Source organism: Lactuca sativa, chromosome 6 (assembly GCF_002870075.4).
Source record: "Lactuca sativa cultivar Salinas chromosome 6, Lsat_Salinas_v11, whole genome shotgun sequence".
NCBI classification, from domain to species: domain Eukaryota; kingdom Viridiplantae; phylum Streptophyta; class Magnoliopsida; order Asterales; family Asteraceae; genus Lactuca; species Lactuca sativa.
The window spans coordinates 72,065,881-72,088,239 of NC_056628.2; the positions used below are offsets into that span (position 1 = coordinate 72,065,881).

Consider the following 22,359-nt stretch of genomic DNA (forward strand, 5'->3'; position numbering starts at 1 on the left):
GGAACTATTTTGTTAGGTCTTTTTGCCCTTGTTGGTACTTGAAATATGATTAATGGAATGTTTATTTGATACTTGAAATATGGTTTATGTAATGTTATTTTGGCTTGAAATATGATAAATGGAATGTTTATTTGATACTTGAAATATGGTTTATGTAATGTTTTTTAAAGTTCTACTTTGTTGATTTTAGGTTCATATGGATCACGATCAAAAGTTACTTCTCGTAATTCTAATGTACCTATACATCCGTTATTTTTGGAAGAGGGGTGTGAAACGATTGCGGGATAATGATTCGGAAATGACGGGACACGAATACACATTGGAGTTATTACACCGTAATCGTTTACAATGTGTTGAAGTATTACGCATGTCCCGTGAATCTTTTGTACGACTATGTGCTCATTTTAGAGCAAATTACTCATTAAAGGACAGCAAACATGTATCAGTTGAGGAAAAGATGGCTATGTTTTTGATGATGATCGGACATAATCAACGTTACGTGATTATCAAGCGGAGATTTCAACACTCGAAGCAAACAATTCATAAATTTTTTTATGAAGTGTTAGAAAAAATGATGCTTTTCGCACAAGATATTATAGTACCAACATCTTTTAATCCGAATCCAAACATTCCAGGACATAATAGGAGGCTACGAAGGGTTTTCAAAGGAGCAGTTGGTGCACTTGATGGCACTTTGATACATGCTGTTGTCCCTGCTAAGAAACAAGACTTATATAGAAGTAGGGGAAATGGAGATTGCTACCAAAACGTATTGGCAATATGTGACTTCAATATGATTTTTACATTTGTTGTGACCGGGTGGGAAGGGGTAGCGCATGACTCTAGAATATTATCAGAAGCAGTAGCTGATCCACAAGCATCATTCCCGTTTCCACCACCAGGTAAATTTTTGTTTTTTTTTTTTTAATATTTTCATTTTAATTTGAAAATTGATTAGTGTTTTGCATTTTTTTTCAGACAAATATTATCTTTGTGATGCCGCGTATGCACACACTCGAGGATTTATGGCCCCTTATCGTAATGTGAGGTATTGGCTTGGAGATTTTCGTCAAAGACGTGCATTGACCAATAAAGAAAAATTTAACCATGGACATGCAAAACTTCGGAATGTCATTGAGCGTGCTTTTGGTGTTTTGAAAGCACGCTTCCCTATATTGAAGAGGATGGCACCATTCCCGTTTGTGACACAAAGAAACATTGCCATGGCATGCTTCGCGCTTCATAATTATATAAGGAAAGAAGGATTGAGTGATGAGTATTTCGCACGATACGATGAACCCAATGTCCCGTTTCGAAATAACAATGTGGCCATTGATGATGATGAAGACGGGATTCCAACACATGGTACTGCAGCAGACCGTGAATATATGACTCAGTTACGTGATGAAATTGCTGATCAGTTGATGCACAATATAGATTGAATTGTTTTAAATGAAATTGTTATTGTAAAACATTTTTTTATTGTATGACTAATTTAGTTGCATGAATTTTATTTTCAATGTTATAAGACTATTATTATTAAAATTTTGGTGTTGAAAAATCATTTTAAGTTTGTAAAATAATTTTATTTAAAATTCAGTTTATTTCAGCAGCCTGCAGACGTTAAAAAACAAACAGTCTTCTTATTGCAGACTGCAGATGTTTGGTCCACCTCTTCTGCTGCAGAGGCTTGCAGATGTGGCCCGCAGACTGCAGACATTTTGGCTTCAGAAAAACAAACAACACCCTAGAAAAAAAAATATGTATGTTAAGGATCTAGTGCATGCAAAATTTATCCAGACGACATACCCTCCAAAGACTATCCGAACATCAAACAAGCGCAATCAAGCTTTTCTAGATGTCATATATATCGCGTACCCAAATTTCGTTTCTTGTAATAGCATAAGGGTTCAATAAGAGATGGTGAAAGTCAATTGGAGATGACGAGAGTGATGGAGTGAGTCGTACTTTGGAGCATATGGTTCTAATGCCATGAGAATAGTTGAGAGTAAAGTATTGTTTATTCAATTTACCAAAAGCATAAAGAAAAAGGGACATACACATAGAATAAATAACCTAGACAAATATACAAGAGTGACATAGTGAGTCCTTCAACTATATATATATATATATATATATATATATATATATATATATATATATATATATATATATATATATTACTTTGCTTACTGTTTTTCATAGGACTATATGCTTAACTAATGTTGAGAAAACGCTTGACTTATAGTGTAAGTTTATAGTGTCAGTTTATGCGACCCGGTTATGTGCTATTTTAGGTGTTCATAAAGAGGTCTTGTTGGATAAAGGGGTAATGATACCAGACAGTTCGGACACATGGAATGGCGAATCTAGAACAAAAAATCATGTGGTTTCTAAATTAAGTGAAGCCAATAAAAAAGTCAACAACACTTTTGAGGGTCAGGTCGGGTCGTGCCATGTACCTTTAAAGAACTGAACCAGTTCAATTGGTTAAAAACGATCAAGCGCTACCGATTAAAATTTTTAAAAATTGATTGAAATATAACTGAAAACTCGTAGGATTTAACGAAAAACCAGTTGATTATTAGTTCATTAATAAAGCGGCGAACAGAGAGTGAGAATCTTTTACATGTGAGCTTCTTTTTATTAGAGCAACTTATTTATTTATTAATATATTGAGAGTCTCGATTAAGAATGGTTAACTTTTTGTTATCAATCAAATAATTTAAAATAACAAACTGTCCCTAATAATTTATATTTTTAATTTTTTAAAATGGTTTTTTAAGAAATTTTTTTACAAAACAAACTCAAGATAGGTCATTTATTTTTTCTAAAGTAGTTCCTAGTTTTTTTACTATATACATTGTAAATGAATTTAGACAATTTTTAGTTCATTGTAATTTTTGTCTTTTTTTTTTTTTTTTTTTTTTTTTTTTTTTTTGAAAGAGATTGTAATTTTTGTGTTTAATGTAAGTCACACGAAATTGTGAATATCGGTTAACCATGTTCTATTTTAACAAATGTATTTCACTATTTTTCAAGTTTGTTTCGATTTTCTTTGTTAAATTTGGTTGAACTATGAAACACAGTCCAAATACATGACTAGTTTGCAATCTTAGAGATCCTTCTTCACTATTACAATTTTCTCCAAAGACTATATGGCCATACACTTGTGCTAATTGCGTTTTGTGCCTGTTTGCAAATGAAAAGCCATGAAACCATTAGAAGATGGTAGAGATACGCAAATACTAATGTTGATACGATTTGTCCCTCTATGTTTATCTCTCGTTTTCCCTAAATCAGGAAACAACACAAAAGAACCACATGACGTTTTGAATAATCTTGAATTTTACTCTGACACAAAATAAAAGGACATGTGAAACAATCGTTTAGATCCAAATCATTTCATCCCAAAACCATAAAAACAAACCGAAAAACCTAAACAACACAATTAAATACCTTATTTGATTCCTCCAGTTACCTAAATTTCCATAATATTTACAAATTAAACCCTCCAAATTTGTAATAAATTCCTTTTGGGAAACAAATCGAAGAGTCTTTAATACCCAAACCAACAGTTGAATCCAAAAAGACTGAAAAGATCAACATCAAGAAATCAAACCCTAATGGGTGTACTTACATGTGTGTCTTTCTTGATGTCTCACTATGTGTGCGTCTCTTGTGGCAACCATTAAATTTTGATGGGCCTGCACCATTACGCTCCCCAGATCTTCTGCATCTTTTTTTGAACTATAAGTATTTATTGAAGCTCATCAAGAATCAAATGAAGTATTTAATTCACCAAACACCTTTCAAACCTACATAGTACGTCCATTGCAGCGTAAGGTACAAGGGTTATGCATGCATGCATGGATATTCTTTTGTGTCTACGTCTTCATGAGTTATATTTGCCACGTGCCTCTTCATCTTCTTCCTCTATAAATTTGCTGTTTCTCAGTGTCATTGCTGATTCCAACTAACCAATATGTTTTGCTCAGATGATGCTTCTTGTCTCTGAATGGTCAAGGTAAGTTCACGGTTGCTTTTTCTATTTTATTTGTGATCAAAATAACTCTTTTGAATGCTTGAAACCATATTAGTTTTAGTGTTTTAGATGTAATATTCTTCATAATTCCTTCGGCGACGTATATATAATTCATAAAGATTCAAATACAAATTAAAGCTTAGATACTAGCTAATTAATTAAGTGAACGTTTTAAATAATTTAGCGATTCATTAAAAATTAATAAATTTCTAGAATATCTTAAAAAATATTAACAGGTAGAATAAGTTCAATTATGATAATAGTTATAATTAATCAAGTAAATTTTATATTTTTTGGTTTAATATGTATAAAATGAAAGTATACATAAATTACCTACGGCACTATTCGTAGGAAATTAATAGGAGCAAGATGTTACCTTCAGAATTTAGGTGGGTAATTTTTTCCTACAAGTTACCTACAAACTTTCCTATTGAATATTCTTTTAGAAATTTACTTACGGAATACCTACGAAATAATTTTACTTGCGGAGGACCTACAAGTTTATTTACCCACGGAACATCTGCAAAGTACCTACATATTATTTTCCTACAGAATAACTGCTTTTCCAACATAATACTTACAGACTTTATTGGATTTTATTTCCTTTAGAATACCTACAAAATATTTATTTCCTACAAATTTTCTATGATTTTTTTCTAGTTTTATTGAATACAATTTTGTCAAAAATATATTGCTATATCAAATTTATAATTATAACAATATTCAAATTTTCTATGCAAAAAAACCAAAAAAATAATTATAATAATAGTCAAATATCATTATATTCATTAACGTTAAAATAGTCAATAACATAACATGCATACATTCAAATACTAAAAATACTATTACGATACCATGAAACAACTAAGAATTAGTTAATAACATAACATTCATTAAGTGTTTTAAAACAAAAATTAAGAACTACTTGATGGATTACTGGGAATATTGATTTGTCTCATAAAGACCACCAATTGTTGTTGCACATGTAATTCTATTTCATTTCATATTTGTTGCATTTGCAAATCTATTTGACTTTGCCCTAGATCCATGGTTTGTTGCATGTTTGACACTTGTTGTCGCGACTCATTTACTTAAAAATGGCAAGACAAACACATGTAGTTAGTAAATGTAATTCAACTTTAAGCCATGATAGCAATGTACTTTACTTTTAATTCATTATAAGAACACACTACACATAATAACAATGTACTTTGTTTTAATATCCATAATAGCAACATACTTTAATTTTCATCCATAATAGCAACATATTATATTAACAATGTAGCTTACTTTTAATATTCATAATAATAACATAATATAATTTTATCTATTATAGCATTATACTTTAAAATTCTATAGGTATTTTCTATAGCAACTTACCCAGTTTTCTAGTAATGTTTGGTTAGTTAATTACCATATAAATTTTGTGGTACTTACGACATAAAAAGTATAGTTGAATTGCACCTATAATTAGTACTAATTTTTGCAAGGTGTATGTTTTTACAATTGTAATAAACAATCGTACAAGTGTTGGTACAAACTTTTATAGATATGCGATAATATAAACTAACAGTACAAATATCGATATCCATGTCCTAAGAATAAATTATATATAATAAAAACAAAAATAGAAATAAAAGGAACATATGTAACGAAAAACAAAACTGTAAAAAAGGACAGCTGCAAAGCATAAAAGTGGAAAGTGATTGATTTAGAACATATAACAAGTGACACATATAATAGCCCGAGATGAACTAGAAATGAACATGTTTGTGTAAAAAATTTCAACTTGATAAAACAAATATGTTCACATGAAAATTAAAGGTATTTTGGGTCAAGTTTTTTCAACCCATTTAATGTTTCAATTGATACGGCACGTTTATTACAAGGTCTAAACCCTAAATTAAATTATTCATCTGACACGGACTCGATACAAATAAAAAGGCTCGGATAACCAATTTCAACCATTTAAATAAATGGATTTACACAATAAAGTTGGAGCATATACAATTAAGCAAAGAAGCTTTTATTATAAAGTCCCTTTTTTGATAAACTAAGTTTGGTAACGTTAAAAAAGTCTATCGTGAGTTTTATTGTATTTTAAAAGTATTTTTCAACTTATTTGTAAACTAGTTTATAACCCGTGAGAAACACGGTTATAAAATTAATTAATTTTTCATATTAAAAAATTAAAATTATTAAACAATTATTTTAAATAAATTATTACTTAAAAGATATTTTTTTATTATATAAAATTATAATTGTTGATTTTAATAAATACTTGAAGTTATATCACCTTATAATCTGTATTAATTTTATTTTGTTTTTCAATCTAATGTTATGAATTTAATATAATTAGAGTGGAAACTTTAAAATTTAAAATTTAAAATGGATAATCAATTATTAATTAGTGTAATTATAGTGGAAATTTAAAATTTGAAATTTAAGTTGTATAATTAATAGTTGACAAATGACATAATTGGTGATATATAACATTAATGAGAATCTCTAATTATATGACACTTGTCAACAGAAGATTAACCATATTCTTTTATTAGAATAGAGATTTACAAGGTTACGAATAGAGCTTTTTCATAATTTTGTATTATTGTATTGTTTATTTTTATCAACTATAAATAAAAGGCTATTGATATGGTCCATAAATAAGTTTTGACTTTTGATGCTAAATGGATTGCCGTAGAAAGGAATAGGAAAGACGGACCAATCTTCGTCGATCTTGGCATCGTTAGGGTGGAGGGTATATCTTTATTTTAACTTTCATTTTTCTTTCAATGTCATCTTATTTTCTTTTTAATCTCCCTCATTTTTTATAACTCGCACTTCACTTCCTTTATTATTTTTTTTCTAAAGTTAAATTAAAATATGTAACTTATTAAATAAATGAACTTAGCAAAGAAAATCTTAATAAGCACAAGTTAAAATTAATGTTATATGTATTTATGGTTACGATGTTGTGGTAGGTTTTGAATATAAAATGAAAGATAAGGAGCTAATGTTAAAATCGGTTTAAAACTTGAATATATATATACAAACTATGATAAATATTATACGAGTTGATTAACACAAAACATTAAATACAAATGATTAAACAGCAAATTTATTTGAATTTGAAATTTAAAATAAGTCAAAATCATGAAAAATAAACATGAAAAAATTAAATTAAAAATATGTGTTTAGTTGTCAGACTCGTGTATTAAATGTGCTAATTATGATAAAATGTTAAATATGAAGATTTCAACTATAAATTTATTTTAAATTAAAATTGAAGTTTGAAATTTAAAATTTGAAACTAATATAGTTATTATGTTATGTTTAATTTATAGAAACTAAATCCTCTCTAATAAATGAATGTTTTTTTTGCCACTTGCTACACTCTCATTCAATTTGTCAAATGTCATTTTGTAGTTATTTTGAATTAATTTTTTTTTTCCACATGTCATTCTATGAGTTTTTCTGTTTTATTAAATTCCACATAATATTTTAATGTAATTATTGCAACAAATATAGTAATAAATGAATATAAATTTCATTAATGAACATAACTTTTAATTTTAAAATTCCCAAAATTAAAGCTTATTAATATCTTTTATTTATTTAAATTATTTGTTTAAATTTAAAAAAGAAAAAAACATTTCCATTATAAATTTAAAGTTCTCAAATACTTTGACCTTTATATATATATATATATATATATATATATATATATATATATATATATATATATATATATATATATATATATATATATATATATATATAGGGTTAGGTTCATTTGAGACCACTTATATTTTGTGAGACCGTGAGACGCATTTGTTTATTTATTTTTTATTTTTTTTTATTTTTTTATAGTTAATTCATGTTCCGAAAATAATATTTAAAAAAAGAATTTTTTGATTTTTCAATTTATTTTGCATTTTAAAATTATTTTTAGAATATGTACAGTGTAATATTCTATTTAGAATATTTCACGTATTTTTCAAAAAAAATATAATTTTTTTTTTATTTTTTTTAATTTTTTTTAGTTAATTCAAGTTCCGAAAATAATATTTAAAAAAAGAATTTTTAGATTTTTCCATTTATTTTGCATTTTAAAATTATTTTTTAGAATATGTCAGTGAAATATTCTATTTAGAATATTTCACGTATTTTTCAAAAAAAAAAAACGGATTTTTTTTTATTTTTTTTATATTTTTTTTAGTTAATTAAAGTTCCGAAAATAACATTTAAAAAAAGAATTTTTGGATTTTTCCATTTATTTTGCATTTTAAAATTATTTTTAGATTTGGTCTCACGGTCTCACAAAATTAGAATGGTCTCAAATGAACCTGAACCTATATATATATATATATATATATATATATATATATATATATATATATATATATATATATATATATATATATATATATATATATATATATAGTTAACCCAATAAATGGGTCTTACAACTAGTTAATGATATATTCAAAAATGAAAAATGAAATAAATGACAAGTGGAAAATAAATATCTCAAAATTTTGACAAAATGACATGTGACATAATGCATGAGAGAATGACATGTAACAAAATTATTTTCATTTATTTGGTATGATATGAAAGGTTAATATTGTAAATTGGTTTTGCAAATTGAATGAATAGACTTTATTTTATGTCACTCCACACTCATCGCCACCCATAGAGTGGTGTATCCGTTTTCTTTCCCCATCATGCCACTCCACCGTATGATGCGGTGGAAATGAATTTACCAACCTCATGTAGGGGCGGTTCCACTATGGTTGCACTATGATACCGACAACCCTTGTTTTTTGAGACGCAATGTAAATATTTTTTTGAATTTTTTATTTTTCTACTATTGTGCAACTACGTAAAAAAAATATGTCATCGGCAACACCTACTATGAAATCCTGCGTCCGCCACTAACTAGAAAAACCATCACGACCACCATCTACAATCCCCTATTATGATTTAGGCTCGCGATCACCTGGTATCATACATTCTCTTCATCCCAACCACCACCCCATCATTCATATCCAACCATAATCAGTCCTTGATACGACATAAAGCCAAAGATAGCCTCACCATCTTCTCCTAAGAACAACCCATCACCATCACAATTATCTCAAGCTCCACACCATTCCCACGCAGCCTCCACCATCCTAGTTCAATACAACTTTCATCACAATTCACATACATCAACAATCATCACAGTTCCACTTTAGGCCATTATCATCATCCTCCCCATTCATGTTCCCTCTTCATTGACATCACCCTACATTAACACCATCAAACCAACAACCAAATCATTATTTACGACCCTCCTGTTCTGATTATGTTTATTTCATTGAAATTAATATGAACAAAATCACATCTTATATATAACAATTAATATAGCGATTATATAATCTGGTTGTATACATGCATTTAAGCCGCTGGTGATAATAGCAAGGCCAACAGTAGAATTGCCGGTGATTTCACCGGTGTTATTTCAAATTTGAAAGCATTCAATTTTATTGATTTAAAAGGCTACAAGATATTGTAGTCAAGATTTGGGTATGACTATTTCATATTCAGTCCATTCACGCCAAGCAAAGTAGAGATCAACACAGATACCTGCATACATAGCTTGAGCCTCGATTGGGTGGGTCTCAGTTTTTATTAAGGTCTATCTTGGGATAGATTAAGAAATAGGATTGGTTCAGAAGGACGACCGTAGGGTATGTTTTATTATGGTGCCCATAGTGGCACCAACAACGCCTGATATTTCCGTACGTAGTGCAAAAAGTTTCTATTTTTTTCTACTATCATGCCACTACTTAAATTTTCCGTGACACCTCTACTATGAAATCCTACGTCTACCCTGGACGACCGACGAACAACAAAGAAGCAGCAGCGTCCACAAACGATGAAGGAGCAACGTTGATTCTTGAGTGGCGATTAGAAATTTCGTTTGGGGAGAAGAAATAGCGTCATGGAAGAAACAAAGGATTGGGCTTTCTCTCTCACACACACATGTTTTGGTATATTAAAAAGAAGGGCAAAAATGTCAAAAATTCTAATTTCAAGTGGATGAATAAAATAATTTAGTGGAGATATTAGCTCCTACATAGAATATTTTGAGTTAATGGTATAATATACTCAAACTATACATTGAGTTTTTTTTTTCCAGATTAAATTTTAATTTTTTCTTAAGGAAAACATGTTTATTATTATTTTTTTGGATCCTTTTTCGATTTTAGACCATATTTTTCTAAAAGACCCTAGAAAAAAAAATTAAAAAATCATTATATTTGATTTTTTTATATTGAGCCAATTTCTTCGTCATATCTTATAATTCTCATGTTTTTTTGTTGTTGTTTATGATGCTCTCATAGTTTTTAACATTAAAATCTTAAGAATACATTTGATGTTTTTAAAAACAAAAAAATATGCCATGTCGAATTATTGTTAACAAAATGCATATCAAAATTTATTTGCAGAATGATCATAGATTGTAACAGGTAAAAACAATTGTCTAATCTTACTTGACAATGTTTCTAAACGGCTAAATCGGAAAAAAAAAAAACGCAATATAATTATAAGAAAAATATAATAAGTTGAGTTTTAATTAGAAAAAAAGAAAAAACCAATATACAAGGTTTCATAAGCAAAAGTCTATTATGCATAATTTATATATTATATACATATATTAAAAAGCCTCATGTTTATAAACAGTAAAAATTAACCAAGTTCAGACTTTCACACAAGAATTCGTACATATTGAAATTTCACACAATACTTCCTACATATTCCAAATTTCGTCCTCTTATCCTCCCTCCCTAATCCAAAATTCCCACCATTATCGGCTTCAAATGTTTCACATTCTTCGGACTCCTCCCTTTCTTCCTCTCCAACTATGTGAGTTTGACGTCTTCTTCGTCTTCTCGGTCAAGATTTAGGATTTCGATTCTGGGTTTGACATTTCAGATACAATCTTGATCAAAACTAAGGATTTCCACTTCCGTCTCCACCAAACGTCTGTGCTTCGTGGTCGCCTCCAACCGTCTCAATTGCAATTTGAAATTTGGGTATGTTCTTTGTCGTTTGTATACGCTATTGATTTCCTATCTTCAGTTTCGAATTTCTTCCTTTCCAACGTTGAGGGTTTGACGTTAGAATTCTAGATATGAAGTTTCTTACACCATGTCAATCAAGAACTTTAATTCTGGGTATGCCGATCAAGAACTTCGAATTATCTACCAAAAACTTAGGATATCGACTTCCGTATTGCTTTTCTGTTCCACTTTGAATTTTGGTATCGGTATATCGATCAAGAACTTCGAATTCTCGACCAAAAACTTACGATATTGACTTCCTTATTGCTTTTCTTTTCCACTTTGAATTTCGATTTTCAGTTCCACTTTCAAACATTTTTGTTGGACTCCATCATGCACAATAATCACGCCACAAATTAAATTGATTACCCCATTATAGTCTTGATCCTCTTGCAAGTAATTGTAGTCGTTCGTGGCTGGTCTGTTGCGGTTTGTGGAAACCGGAAAAAGAAATCACTTATTCGTTTTGCCTTTACTCTAATTTCTGGAATGTGATATTCTGCAATTCGGATGGAGATTGAAGAACAAAATATAAGTTTTAAGTTTGCATGCATGTCATAAATTTCCTGGATTACTGCCTTTATAAGAACATCAAAGCCATCTTTGATTATGACCAAATTTATTGGTAATATATATGTTGTAATAACATAATATATAGCATTTCGATTCGAGAATCACGACCAATTCAATTATGCATGGGTATTTTCTCTCTTGTGATAAAGTCCATATGTTTAATGTCGACTAATCAAAATGCTAAACTTTTGAAATAAATTACGAGTTTTGACTGTTAAAGTCTTAATTTATGTAACGATTAATTAAAAAACTAGAGCAAAACTGGAAAACACTATATGGTACCAAGTAGATGCTTTGTCATCACAAAAGCTCCATAGTAACCCAGGGCTAAAATCGTCCAAAAAATACCCCAAGGAATTGTCACATAATTTCAACTTTCAACAAGGTATCAGTCAAACGATGCTAAAAATCTCTCAAACTAGCCATTTTTGAAACATGGGTAAAATCGTCAATATTTTGCATAAGGGCAAAACCGACCAAATTGATCATGTGGAAACTTTGTTCCTAACTTTAATTATCATGATTTAAGTACCTGATCACATAATTAAGTCAAAATTGTTAGAGATTAGGGTTAGGAAAATACCCGTTAGGGTTTAACTAACTTGTTATTGAAATTAAAGAATTAAACATCTTGACTTGGAGACTCGGATAACCAATATTAGTGTATATATAAAACAACATTGGGAGATGAAATTAGCTTTATTATATGATAAATTGATAATAAATAAAACCAATCCATGCATTTGCACAAGGTCTTTACCCCTGCTGGTTAGATTCATAAACTAGATGGATTAATAGAAGCTTAATTACTACTGATTTTGCAGATAAATTTGATGTTATTTTCTACATTTTCGCTTGCTTCTTGAAGGTATGGTTTAACTTGCTTCTTATTTTATTTCGTTTCACCTATTTCTCTTTATGATCCAAATAATAGGACCCACTGAGACACAAGAGCCCAGTACCCACAAGTAGCCCAATAATTATTTATATGTAGATATGGAGACTGGAGCAACAATAGAAGATCAATTCTCGAAGCTACATCCTTGTTTTCAAACGAACATAAGGATTGGGATTATTGGGGCGGGTGCCAGTGGGTTATCAGCTGCGTATGCACTATGCAAACTTGGTTACTCTAATGTGACTGTTATAGAGAAACATGAGTTTGTAGGGGGTATGTGTGAATCCGTGGATATTGAAGGTAGGCATTTTATTACGACTTAAATACATCAATTTAAAAGTGCTTAACTAGGAATGAAATCAACTTAAAAACTATGAAAATAGTATAAAACTACTAAGAACTTTATGGTGGTTGGAATTGATTTGGCCTTGTGTATATTCGTTAAAGTGTTTTCATCTACAACGGGCATGCTTTGTGAGCTTCTTCAAGAATTTTAGTTTCAAGTTAGTAGCACTAGTTTGATTTTACCCCTTTGGTTTCAATAAAACCTTTCTAATAACATGTTTTCTAATTTTCTAGAATGGAAAATGAAAACTCAATAAGTTTTAACTAGACAAGTTTTCTAAATTTTTTACTGAAAACTGAAAATTAAAAAGTTTTCCAATAAAACCAAAACATTTTTTCACCACCAAACTGGCTGTTAGCTTTTTGATCATTCTCTACTTCAATAAATGTGTGTTTAACAGCGAGCTTTCGAGAGCATTTATCTTTTACAAAAAAATTCGAATTAAAGAGAAAACTTCGTTCGACAGTACGAACTTTTAACTTTTATTTTAAACAAAATATTCCCGATACAAAAGCTATTTCAAGTAATTTTTGGAGCTTTTCCTTAGAGTTTTTTACTATTGTTTTTATGCAATTTTACATCATTAAAAACCAATTACTTTTGCCGAAAATTGCTACAAAATAAAATAGGTAGTTTCCAGCTTTTGGTTTTTTTGAAACTAACTAGTTTTACCAAACACTTCTAACATCTTGTTCTTGAGTTTTTTTTAGAGTAAATTACTGAAATCGTCCATGTGGTTTGGTCAAAATTGCATGTTTGGTCCCTAATTTTTTTTTGCACTCGGATCATCCTTGTGGTTTCATTTTGTTGCGTTTTTCGTCCCTGTGGTTTGATTTTGTTGCATTTTTCGTCCCTTACATACATAAAGTTAGGACCAAACATGCAACTTTTACCAAACCATAGGGACGAAAAACGCAACAAATCAAACCATAGGGACGATTCGAGTGCAAAAAAAAAGTTAGGGAGCAAACGTGCAATTTTGACCATACCAAAAGGATGATTTCAGTAATTTATTCTTTTTTTTTAATGAAAAAAAAGAGTGGAAATGATAGGAAATGAGAGGGTTGATAGAAAAAAGGGAGGAAATGATTGCCAAGAAGAAAAAAAGACAGTCTTTTTCCTCATAATTGGACGGAGTGGGAATGGAAAAAAAAAAAAAAGCAGTCTTACACTTGCTTCATTCTCTATTACACCTTAAAACTATACCTTAACCATGTGCAAAAATGACATTTAATAGTAAAACTTCTTCCTTTCCAGTTTGCACTACAAATGGAGCTTTTCCTCCTTCAATATACTTCCCTTTCTTTCCCTATCCCTCCCCCTCCTTAATTTTTACACTTGTTAGAACAAAGTGTAAGTATGGTTATATAGACCTAACATCATGTTTCAAAGTTTTAGCAAAAAAAAAAGAAGAAGAAGAAAATAAGAAAACAGGAAAAAAAATAAGAGAAAAAAAGAAAAGGAAAACAAAATTGCATTTTGGTGTTCCAATTTGGGATGGAAGCAAAGTAAACATTTTATTTTTCTCTTTCGAAATCCTTCCGAATGAATGAAATGTTATCCTTTCCAATTTTTTCCATTTATTTTCATTAAAAACTCATAAACATCACTTTTATTTATTTATTTATTTATTTTTATAAGTTTCTTCTAACATTCATCGATTCCCAATCATTTTTTTTGGGCCGGCTTAACATTTTTCTTAAACCATTTGGACAGGGAGGATATACGATTTGGGAGGTCAAGTTCTAGCTGCGAATAGTGCTCCAACCATCTTCCACCTCGCCAAAGAAATTGAAGCTGAAACAGAGGAATTAGACACTCATAAGTTCGCCATCATCGATGCCACCGGAAAATACGTCGACACAAAAGTTGTAGACGATTACATCTCCATCATATCCCTAACCTTAAAACTCCAGGATGAAGCCAACGCCAATGGCCGAATCGGAGTGCATGCAGTCAGCGATATTGCTTCCGAACCAACTCCTTCGTTTCTCAAATCTAACGGACTCGAATCAGTTCCTGAATCTGTTGCCTATGGATTCACGGCTTCAGGTTACGGATTTGTGCAGGATATGCCCTATGCTTATGTTCATGAGTTCACAAGGACTTCAATGGCGGGAAAGATTAGGCGATTTAAAGGCGGGTATATGAGCGTTTGGGATAAGATAAGTAAACAACTTCCCGTAAAAATTCATTGCAATACGCAAGTATTATCAGTCAATCGTAATGGAAACACCATTAAAATCAAAGCCAAAATTGTCAATGGTGAAGCGCAACATATGGAATTCGATAAACTCATTATCTCTGGTTCGTTTCATTTACACAGTGGAAAGACCTACAGATCACCTTCAAAAACAAAAGGTTTGTTAAGTTGCCAGTGTGTACCGGTTCTAACTAACTAGAGTTTCTTTGATTAATCGTTTTGGTCTTTTTTGCAGACGAAACTGTGAACGAGGTTATGGATCTAAGTGATTTTGAGATGGAATTATTTGATAAAGTGGAGACTATCGATTACTACACTACTGTGTTGAAGATACATGGATTGGAGCATATTCCAGTTGGGTTTTATTACTTTGGGGAATTCATAGGTGATCCTAACACAATAGGCAATCCTGTTGCGATGCAAAGATTCTACCCAGACAAGAACATATTCCTGTTTTGGTCATATGGTAATTCAACCGATATTGTAGGCCATAAAGTTACTCGGCTTGCAGTTGATGCAGCCACAAGTATTGGAGGCAAGGTTGAGAAGGTAATCTTACAAAGGAGATTCAAGTACTTCCCTCATGTCAACAGTCAAGGTATGCTAAAAAAACAGATTCCATTGTACATTTCCAAGAAAATCTTACTAAACATGTTTAATATAATCTAGAAATGAAGGATGGGTTTTATGAGAAACTGGAAAACCAACTCCAAGGTCAGAAGAACACTTTCTATGTTGGAGGACTAATGGCATTTGAGCTAACAGAAAGGAATTCATCCTACGCCTTTTCTCTTGTTATGAAGCATTTCGCAAGTGACAATCCGATACCCAGATTCCCATACATCAAGGTACAAAACTCAAGACATTGATCACAAACTAAACTCCTTAAATCAAAACTTTTAGCTAATGAATCTAACTTCTTGCAGAGATTATTCACTATGAAATCAGACTATCATTCTTGGATTGCCAAACAACTAGATGAAGAACCAGGTGTAAAGTTTCCAGATATCTCATCTATCGGTGGCTATTTAAGACACTGGGGAAACCATGAACACATTGCAAATAAAACACTCTACATTTGGATCAACGATAAAGGAGAAACAATATCCCGAAGAACATACAAAGAGGTAAATGCTAATGCTTCCCATATTGCCCACAAGCTTTTAACAAACACTAAGCCAAATATCAACCCTGGAGATAGAGTTCTTCTAGTCTACATACCTGGCTTAGAATTCCTTGATGCCTTTTTCGGTTGCCTGAGAGCAAGAGTCATACCAGTACCTGCTATTCCCCCTGATCCATCACAAACAGGAGGCCAATCACTTCTTCATATTGAAAACATTGCTAAAAGAACAAAAGCAGTTGCAATACTTTCAACTTTCAACTACAATGTGTTGGTCAAAGCAAATTCTGCAAAAAACAAGATTATGTTAACAAGGAAAACAAAAAACTTACCTTCCTGGCCTAACCTCCCATGGATACATACAGATTCTTGGATCAAGAACTTCAAAGGTGGTGATGACATCAGCTATGATGATATATTAGTGCAAGAAAGTAAGATTCTTCCAAAAGATTTATGCTTTTTGCAATTCACATCTGGGTCAACTGGTGATGCCAAAGGGGTCATGATTACACATGGAGGTCTTGTTCATAATGTGAGGTTGATGCGTAAGGTATACAAGAGTACTTCAAAGATTATTGGTGTAAGTTGGTTACCTCAATATCATGACATGGGTCTTATTGGTGGGATTCTAACATGTACACTGAGTGGTGGATCATGTATACTCTTTTCTCCTATAACTTTTATAAAAAACCCGTTGTTGTGGCTGCAAACCATGAGCAAGTTTCGGGCTACTCACAGTGCTGGCCCTAATTTTGCTTTTGAGCTTTTGGTAAGAAGATTGGTGTCCAAGAAGGAAAAGATCATGAAACTCGATCTTTCTTCCATGGTTTTTCTCATGGTGGCTGCTGAACCTATAAGATCCAAAACCCTAAAACGGTTTATTGAGTTGACTCAGGGGTTTGGGCTCTCTCAAGAAGTGATGGCTCCGGGTTATGGCATGGCTGAGAACTCGGTTTACATTAGTTGTGCATTTGGAGATGGAGAACCGATCTTTCAAGATTGGCAAGGAAGGATTTGTTGTGGATATGTGAAAATGAATGATGCTGACATGGACATTAGAATAGTTGATCCTGAGACAGGTGAAGAACACAAAGAAAATGGGAAAGAAGGGGAGATTTGGGTGAGTAGTTTAAGTGCGGGTGTTGGGTATTGGGCAATGGAGGAGCTGAGCCACAAGACTTTCAGCAACCAACTTCAAGGGCATTTTGGGAAAATGTACATTCGGAGTGGCGATTTAGGAAGGATTATTGATGGGAAGTTGTTCATCACAGGGAGGATAAAGGATCTGATTATTGTTTCTGGAAGGAATATATACTCTTCAGATATTGAAAAGACGGTTGAGTCCTCGTCTGAGTTTATACGCCCTGGTTGTTGCGCAGTTGTAGGTGTTCCTGAAGAGATATTATTAGCTAAAGGGGTAATGACACCTGAAAATTCAGACATGGGTTTAGTTGTGATTTCAGAGGTTAAAGGGAATATAGTTCCAAATGAAGAGGTAATGGAACACATTCATTCATGTGTGGTAGAAGAACATGGGATTACAATTTCTTCGATTGTTTTTATAAAAGAAAAAAGCATTTGTAAGACAACATCAGGAAAGATCAAGAGGTTTGAATGTCTAAAACAGTTTACTGAGGGGAAGTTGCAAGTAATCAAAGTATACACACAGAAACAATCTTTGATTCAGTCTATTACCCCGAAAGCGATTAAAGAAGATGTCTCTGTTATATCTAAGAAAGAAATCATTAACTTTTTGAAGAAACTTCTTTCAGATCAAACAGGAATTCAAACCGGAAACATCTCTGTAACAGAAAGTCTTGTAAGCTATGGGATTGATTCGATTGGAGTTGTTAGGGCAGCTCAAAAGCTTTCGTCTTTTCTCGGGATTCCAGTAGGGGCGATTGATATCTTCACAGCCACCTGCATTGATGATCTAGCAGATTTTGCAGAAAGTCTTGTTAGAAAATCTTGTGCTGAGTCATCAAGTCCTTTATCCAATCTTGACAAGAAGACATATTCTGTCAAAACATCAATCGAACCGACTTTTATTCGTAAGTTTGTTATTTGGGTATTGCATCTTTTTGGCCTTGTATACCTTTTGTTATTGTTAACTATTCCTATCTACCTTTCGGTTTCTTCTTTCACCTTTTTAATCTACAAAACCCCTTTTTCCAGTTACTTACTATCCTTAACTTTTTCCCCTCTTGCTTGGATGTTCTACATTCTTTCCTCTTGTTTGACTATCGCGTTATTCGGGAACTCATTTCTTCAACCTAACTATGGTCAAACCCCTGATACATCCATTTGGTCAATCAACTTTGTGAAATGGTGGACATTGTACAAAGCCCAAGATATTGTGTCTAGAAATCTGGCTGTGTATTTGAAAGGTACTGTGTTTTGCAACCTCTGGTTTAAGATTCTTGGAGCAAAGATTGGATCATCTGTGTTGCTCGACACCATTGATATCACGGACTCGTATTTAGTCACCATTGAAGATGGAGCAGTGATTGCAGAAGGAACTTTGATACAAAGCCATGAAGTCAAAAATGGTGTGTTGAGTTTACAGCCAATTAGAATTGGGGAAAACTCATGTGTTGGTCCTTATGCTGTAATTCAAAAAGGCAGCATTATAGAAGATGGGATTGAGATTCCTACTTTGGAAACAGTTAAAGGTAGTCAACGTGAATTTAAGGTTTCCAAGATTCCTAAACTTGAAAAGGTATGTTTTAGTAATGTACTAATCTCGTTTCTTGATTTGTTTAAAAAAAAAAGATTAGTAATAACTTTTATTTCTGAACCTCAATTGCAGGGTATTAATTTACAAGAGGTTAAAGTTAAACATGAGCCTTTTTACCACATTCTTGGGATTTATACGATTGGTTTTGTAAGCTCTCTATCTGCAGCCATTTGTTACATAATCTACCTTTGGGTATCTCAAAAGCCTCAATCATTACAACACTTCAGCTTTCTTTGCTTATGTGCATCTGTTCACTGGCTTCCTTTCAATGTTCTTGCATATGCCATCATTTTCAAAGACATTCCCACAAACCCATTATCTTTTTCTTTCACCATTGCAATAGCATACCTCTCTCATGGCATCATCCATACTTCCCTTACTTCCATTTTTCTTCATATCCTTTCGAAAGCAAAACATAAAAATCATTTCATCATATGGTTTTGCAATCGTTTATCCACTTCCTGCCATTTAAAATTCGCAAGATTCCTTTCTGGGACAGAAGCATACTGTGTTTACCTTCGTCTTTTAGGAGCAAATATTGGACACCATTGCTCTATAAGAGCAATCAACCCGATTCCAGTTCCGGAGTTCGTGTCAATCGGTGATGGCGTCCATTTAGGCGATTTTAGTCGAATTGTCGCGGGGGTTTACACCTCAAAAGGGTATGTATATGGAACTGTGAAGATACAAGAGAACTCAATAATCGGATCCCAAAGTGTTGTCCTACCTGGCGCTGTTATCGAGCCCAATGTCATTCTTGGCGCCCTTTCAATTGCTCCCATGAATTCCGTCCTCAAAACAGGTGGTGTTTTTGTCGGATCTCAAACTCCAATCATGGTTAAAAACATGACTCATGTTTTAGATGACAGAATTGAAGAAATGGACAAAAAGTACAAAAAAGTCATTGGAAATCTTGCTGCAAACTTAGCTGCTGCCACCCTTAAAGTGAAAGCAAGATACTTTCATCGAATTGGTGCAGCTGGGAAAGGAACTCTAAAGCTCTATGAAAACATTCCTGGATTCCCAGACCACAAAATTTTCTCCCCCGGAATCCGCTATTCCGTTGTTCTTCGGCATAGCAATTGCTTAAGTTCAGATGACGATGCCAGGTTTGATCCACGTGGTGCAGCAATAAGAATACTTTCAAATACCGAAAACTCTCCACTTCTTGATTTGACATTAAAGACAGGTAAAGCGTTTCATGCACGTACAATTGGTGACTTTGCTACATGGCTGGTGTGTGGGATCCGGGCACGTGAAGAACATGTGAAACATGCTCCTCATATACGTGATGCAATGTGGGATTCCCTTCGGAAAGCTGATTCCTACGTCGGCCTCCATTACTATTCAAACATTTGCAGGTTGTTTAGGTTCAAAGATGGAAAGGAGATGTACGTGAAGTTTAAGTTAAGACCTTTTGATAAAACAATAAATGAAGATTCCGGAAAAGTGGACCCCACAGGCATACTTCCTCCTGAAACTGGTGCAATCCCGAGGGACGAAAATGACAAACGCCCCCTTCTTTTTCTAGAATATGATTTCATTCATCGAGTGAATTCTGAAAAAGTCCGGTATGTTCTTCAGTTTCAATTCCGTGAAGTGCCAAATGACGAAAATGGACGTGAGGTTGCGCTTGATTGTACAAAGCCATGGGACGAACAAGAATATCCTCACATGGAAATCGGAGAGATAGTTATCGATGAAATGCTCACTAAAGAAGAATCTGAAAAATTGGAGTTTAACCCGTTTCTAAGATGTCATGAAGTTGATGTCATCCGTGCCACGTCATGCTCCCAGAGTGCTTCCATGGATCATGGAAGATCGGTTGTTTACTCAATCTGCCAACATTTACGCAACAACAAACCGCTTCCGGAAGCTTGGAGAAGCTTCTTGGATCAATCCGATGTAAAAGTTGATCTCACTGGTTGTCCAATGGGAAACATGATACATAAAAAAGGCGTTAGAAAAGTGACACTAAGAAGACCATGGCACAAGAACTTATGGATGTTGACTGGTCAACCCATACTTCAAGTTTTCATCCCCTACTTTCTAATGGGGCTGATCATTTTCACTCCGCTTAATATAACTTTTTTCTTGAAAGGGAAAAACGGTCAACAATTACATTGGATGCTACCGTTTTTGTGGGTGATTTCCGGGGTTTTATCTGGATTACTTTGTGTTGTAATGAAATGGGTTGTTGTGGGGAAGAAGAAAGAAGGGGAAAGTGTAATGATATGGAGTAAAGGAGTGTATATGGACACAGTATGGCAGGCGATAAGGACATTGGTTGGGGAGTATTTCATGGAAATGACAAGTGGTTCGTTTATGTTTGGGATATGGATGAAGTTGATGGGGTCTGACGTGGCTTGGGATGAAGGGGTTTATGTGGATGGGATGGGTGCTGTGTTGAACCCTGAGATGGTGAGTATCCAAAGGTATGGATCTGTGGGGAGAGAAAGTTTGTTGTTTGGACATATATATGAAGGTGAAGGGGGTGAAGTGAAATTTGGGAAGATTAAGGTTAAAGAAGGTGGTTTTGTGGGGAGTCGAAGTGTGGTTATGCCTGGGGTGATTGTGGAAAAAGAAGGAAATCTTGCTGCTCTTTCGGTTGCTATGAAAGGAGAGATTGTCAAGTAAAAGTGGTATGGTATGTTTGTTGTTTGTAATCTATTCTATGTATATTGTGCTGTAAGGTGAGTTCATTGTTGTTGTGTTGTGTTGTGTTTTATTTGTTACATATTACTATTATCTTTTAAGAGGTGGAAGTATGTTATTATCATGGGTTACATGTTATATATAAAAAAAATATGTACGTGTTGCTGATTAACTACTATACTCCATGACTTTCAGTATAAAAGAAGATGTAATTTAGTCGTTTGTTGATTTGTTTATAGTTTTGTTTTGTGATGATTACTACTTTACTTGATAACAGCAGTGCAAATTATACGAGTAATTCAACTATTAGACCGGCTTATATGTTTTCTACTATTAGAACTTATTTGTAGCTGTCGCCCTTCTATATCATTGCTAATATATTGGGGTTGGGGCTTAATGTTAAATAACTTGATTTTCTTGATGCTTATTCACTGTAGATATAGTGAGAAGAGACGGTACTTAATTTAGCACTTAACGAAAAAAAAACCCGTAATGATAAGATCATAGATTAAAAGAATTCTACCCTTTTTAAAAAAAGTACTAATTAGTTCGTTTTTTTTTTTCTTTTATTTATTTATTTATTTATTTATTTGTTTAGCGCACTACTTGAAACATAGGAATATCAGACACGGAGCGTTCTGTAGAAACCGTCGATGATTGCAAAATA

The 22,359-nt window shown here is 32.6% G+C and overlaps 1 protein-coding gene across 1 annotated transcript; it reads left to right on the plus strand.

Moving 5' to 3' along the window:
- The first annotated feature begins 10,857 nt into the window (after positions 1-10,857).
- On the plus strand, positions 10,858-21,914 carry LOC111890157 (uncharacterized). Its single transcript, XM_023886309.3, has 8 exons — positions 10,858-11,130; positions 12,555-12,598; positions 12,725-12,928; positions 14,691-15,335; positions 15,413-15,775; positions 15,847-16,025; positions 16,104-19,019; positions 19,110-21,914. Exons 3-8 carry the CDS (start codon positions 12,727-12,729, stop codon positions 21,672-21,674), a joined length of 6,870 nt encoding a protein of 2,289 aa, XP_023742077.1. The 5' UTR covers positions 10,858-11,130; positions 12,555-12,598; positions 12,725-12,726; the 3' UTR covers positions 21,675-21,914.
- Positions 21,915-22,359: the final 445 nt, after the last annotated feature.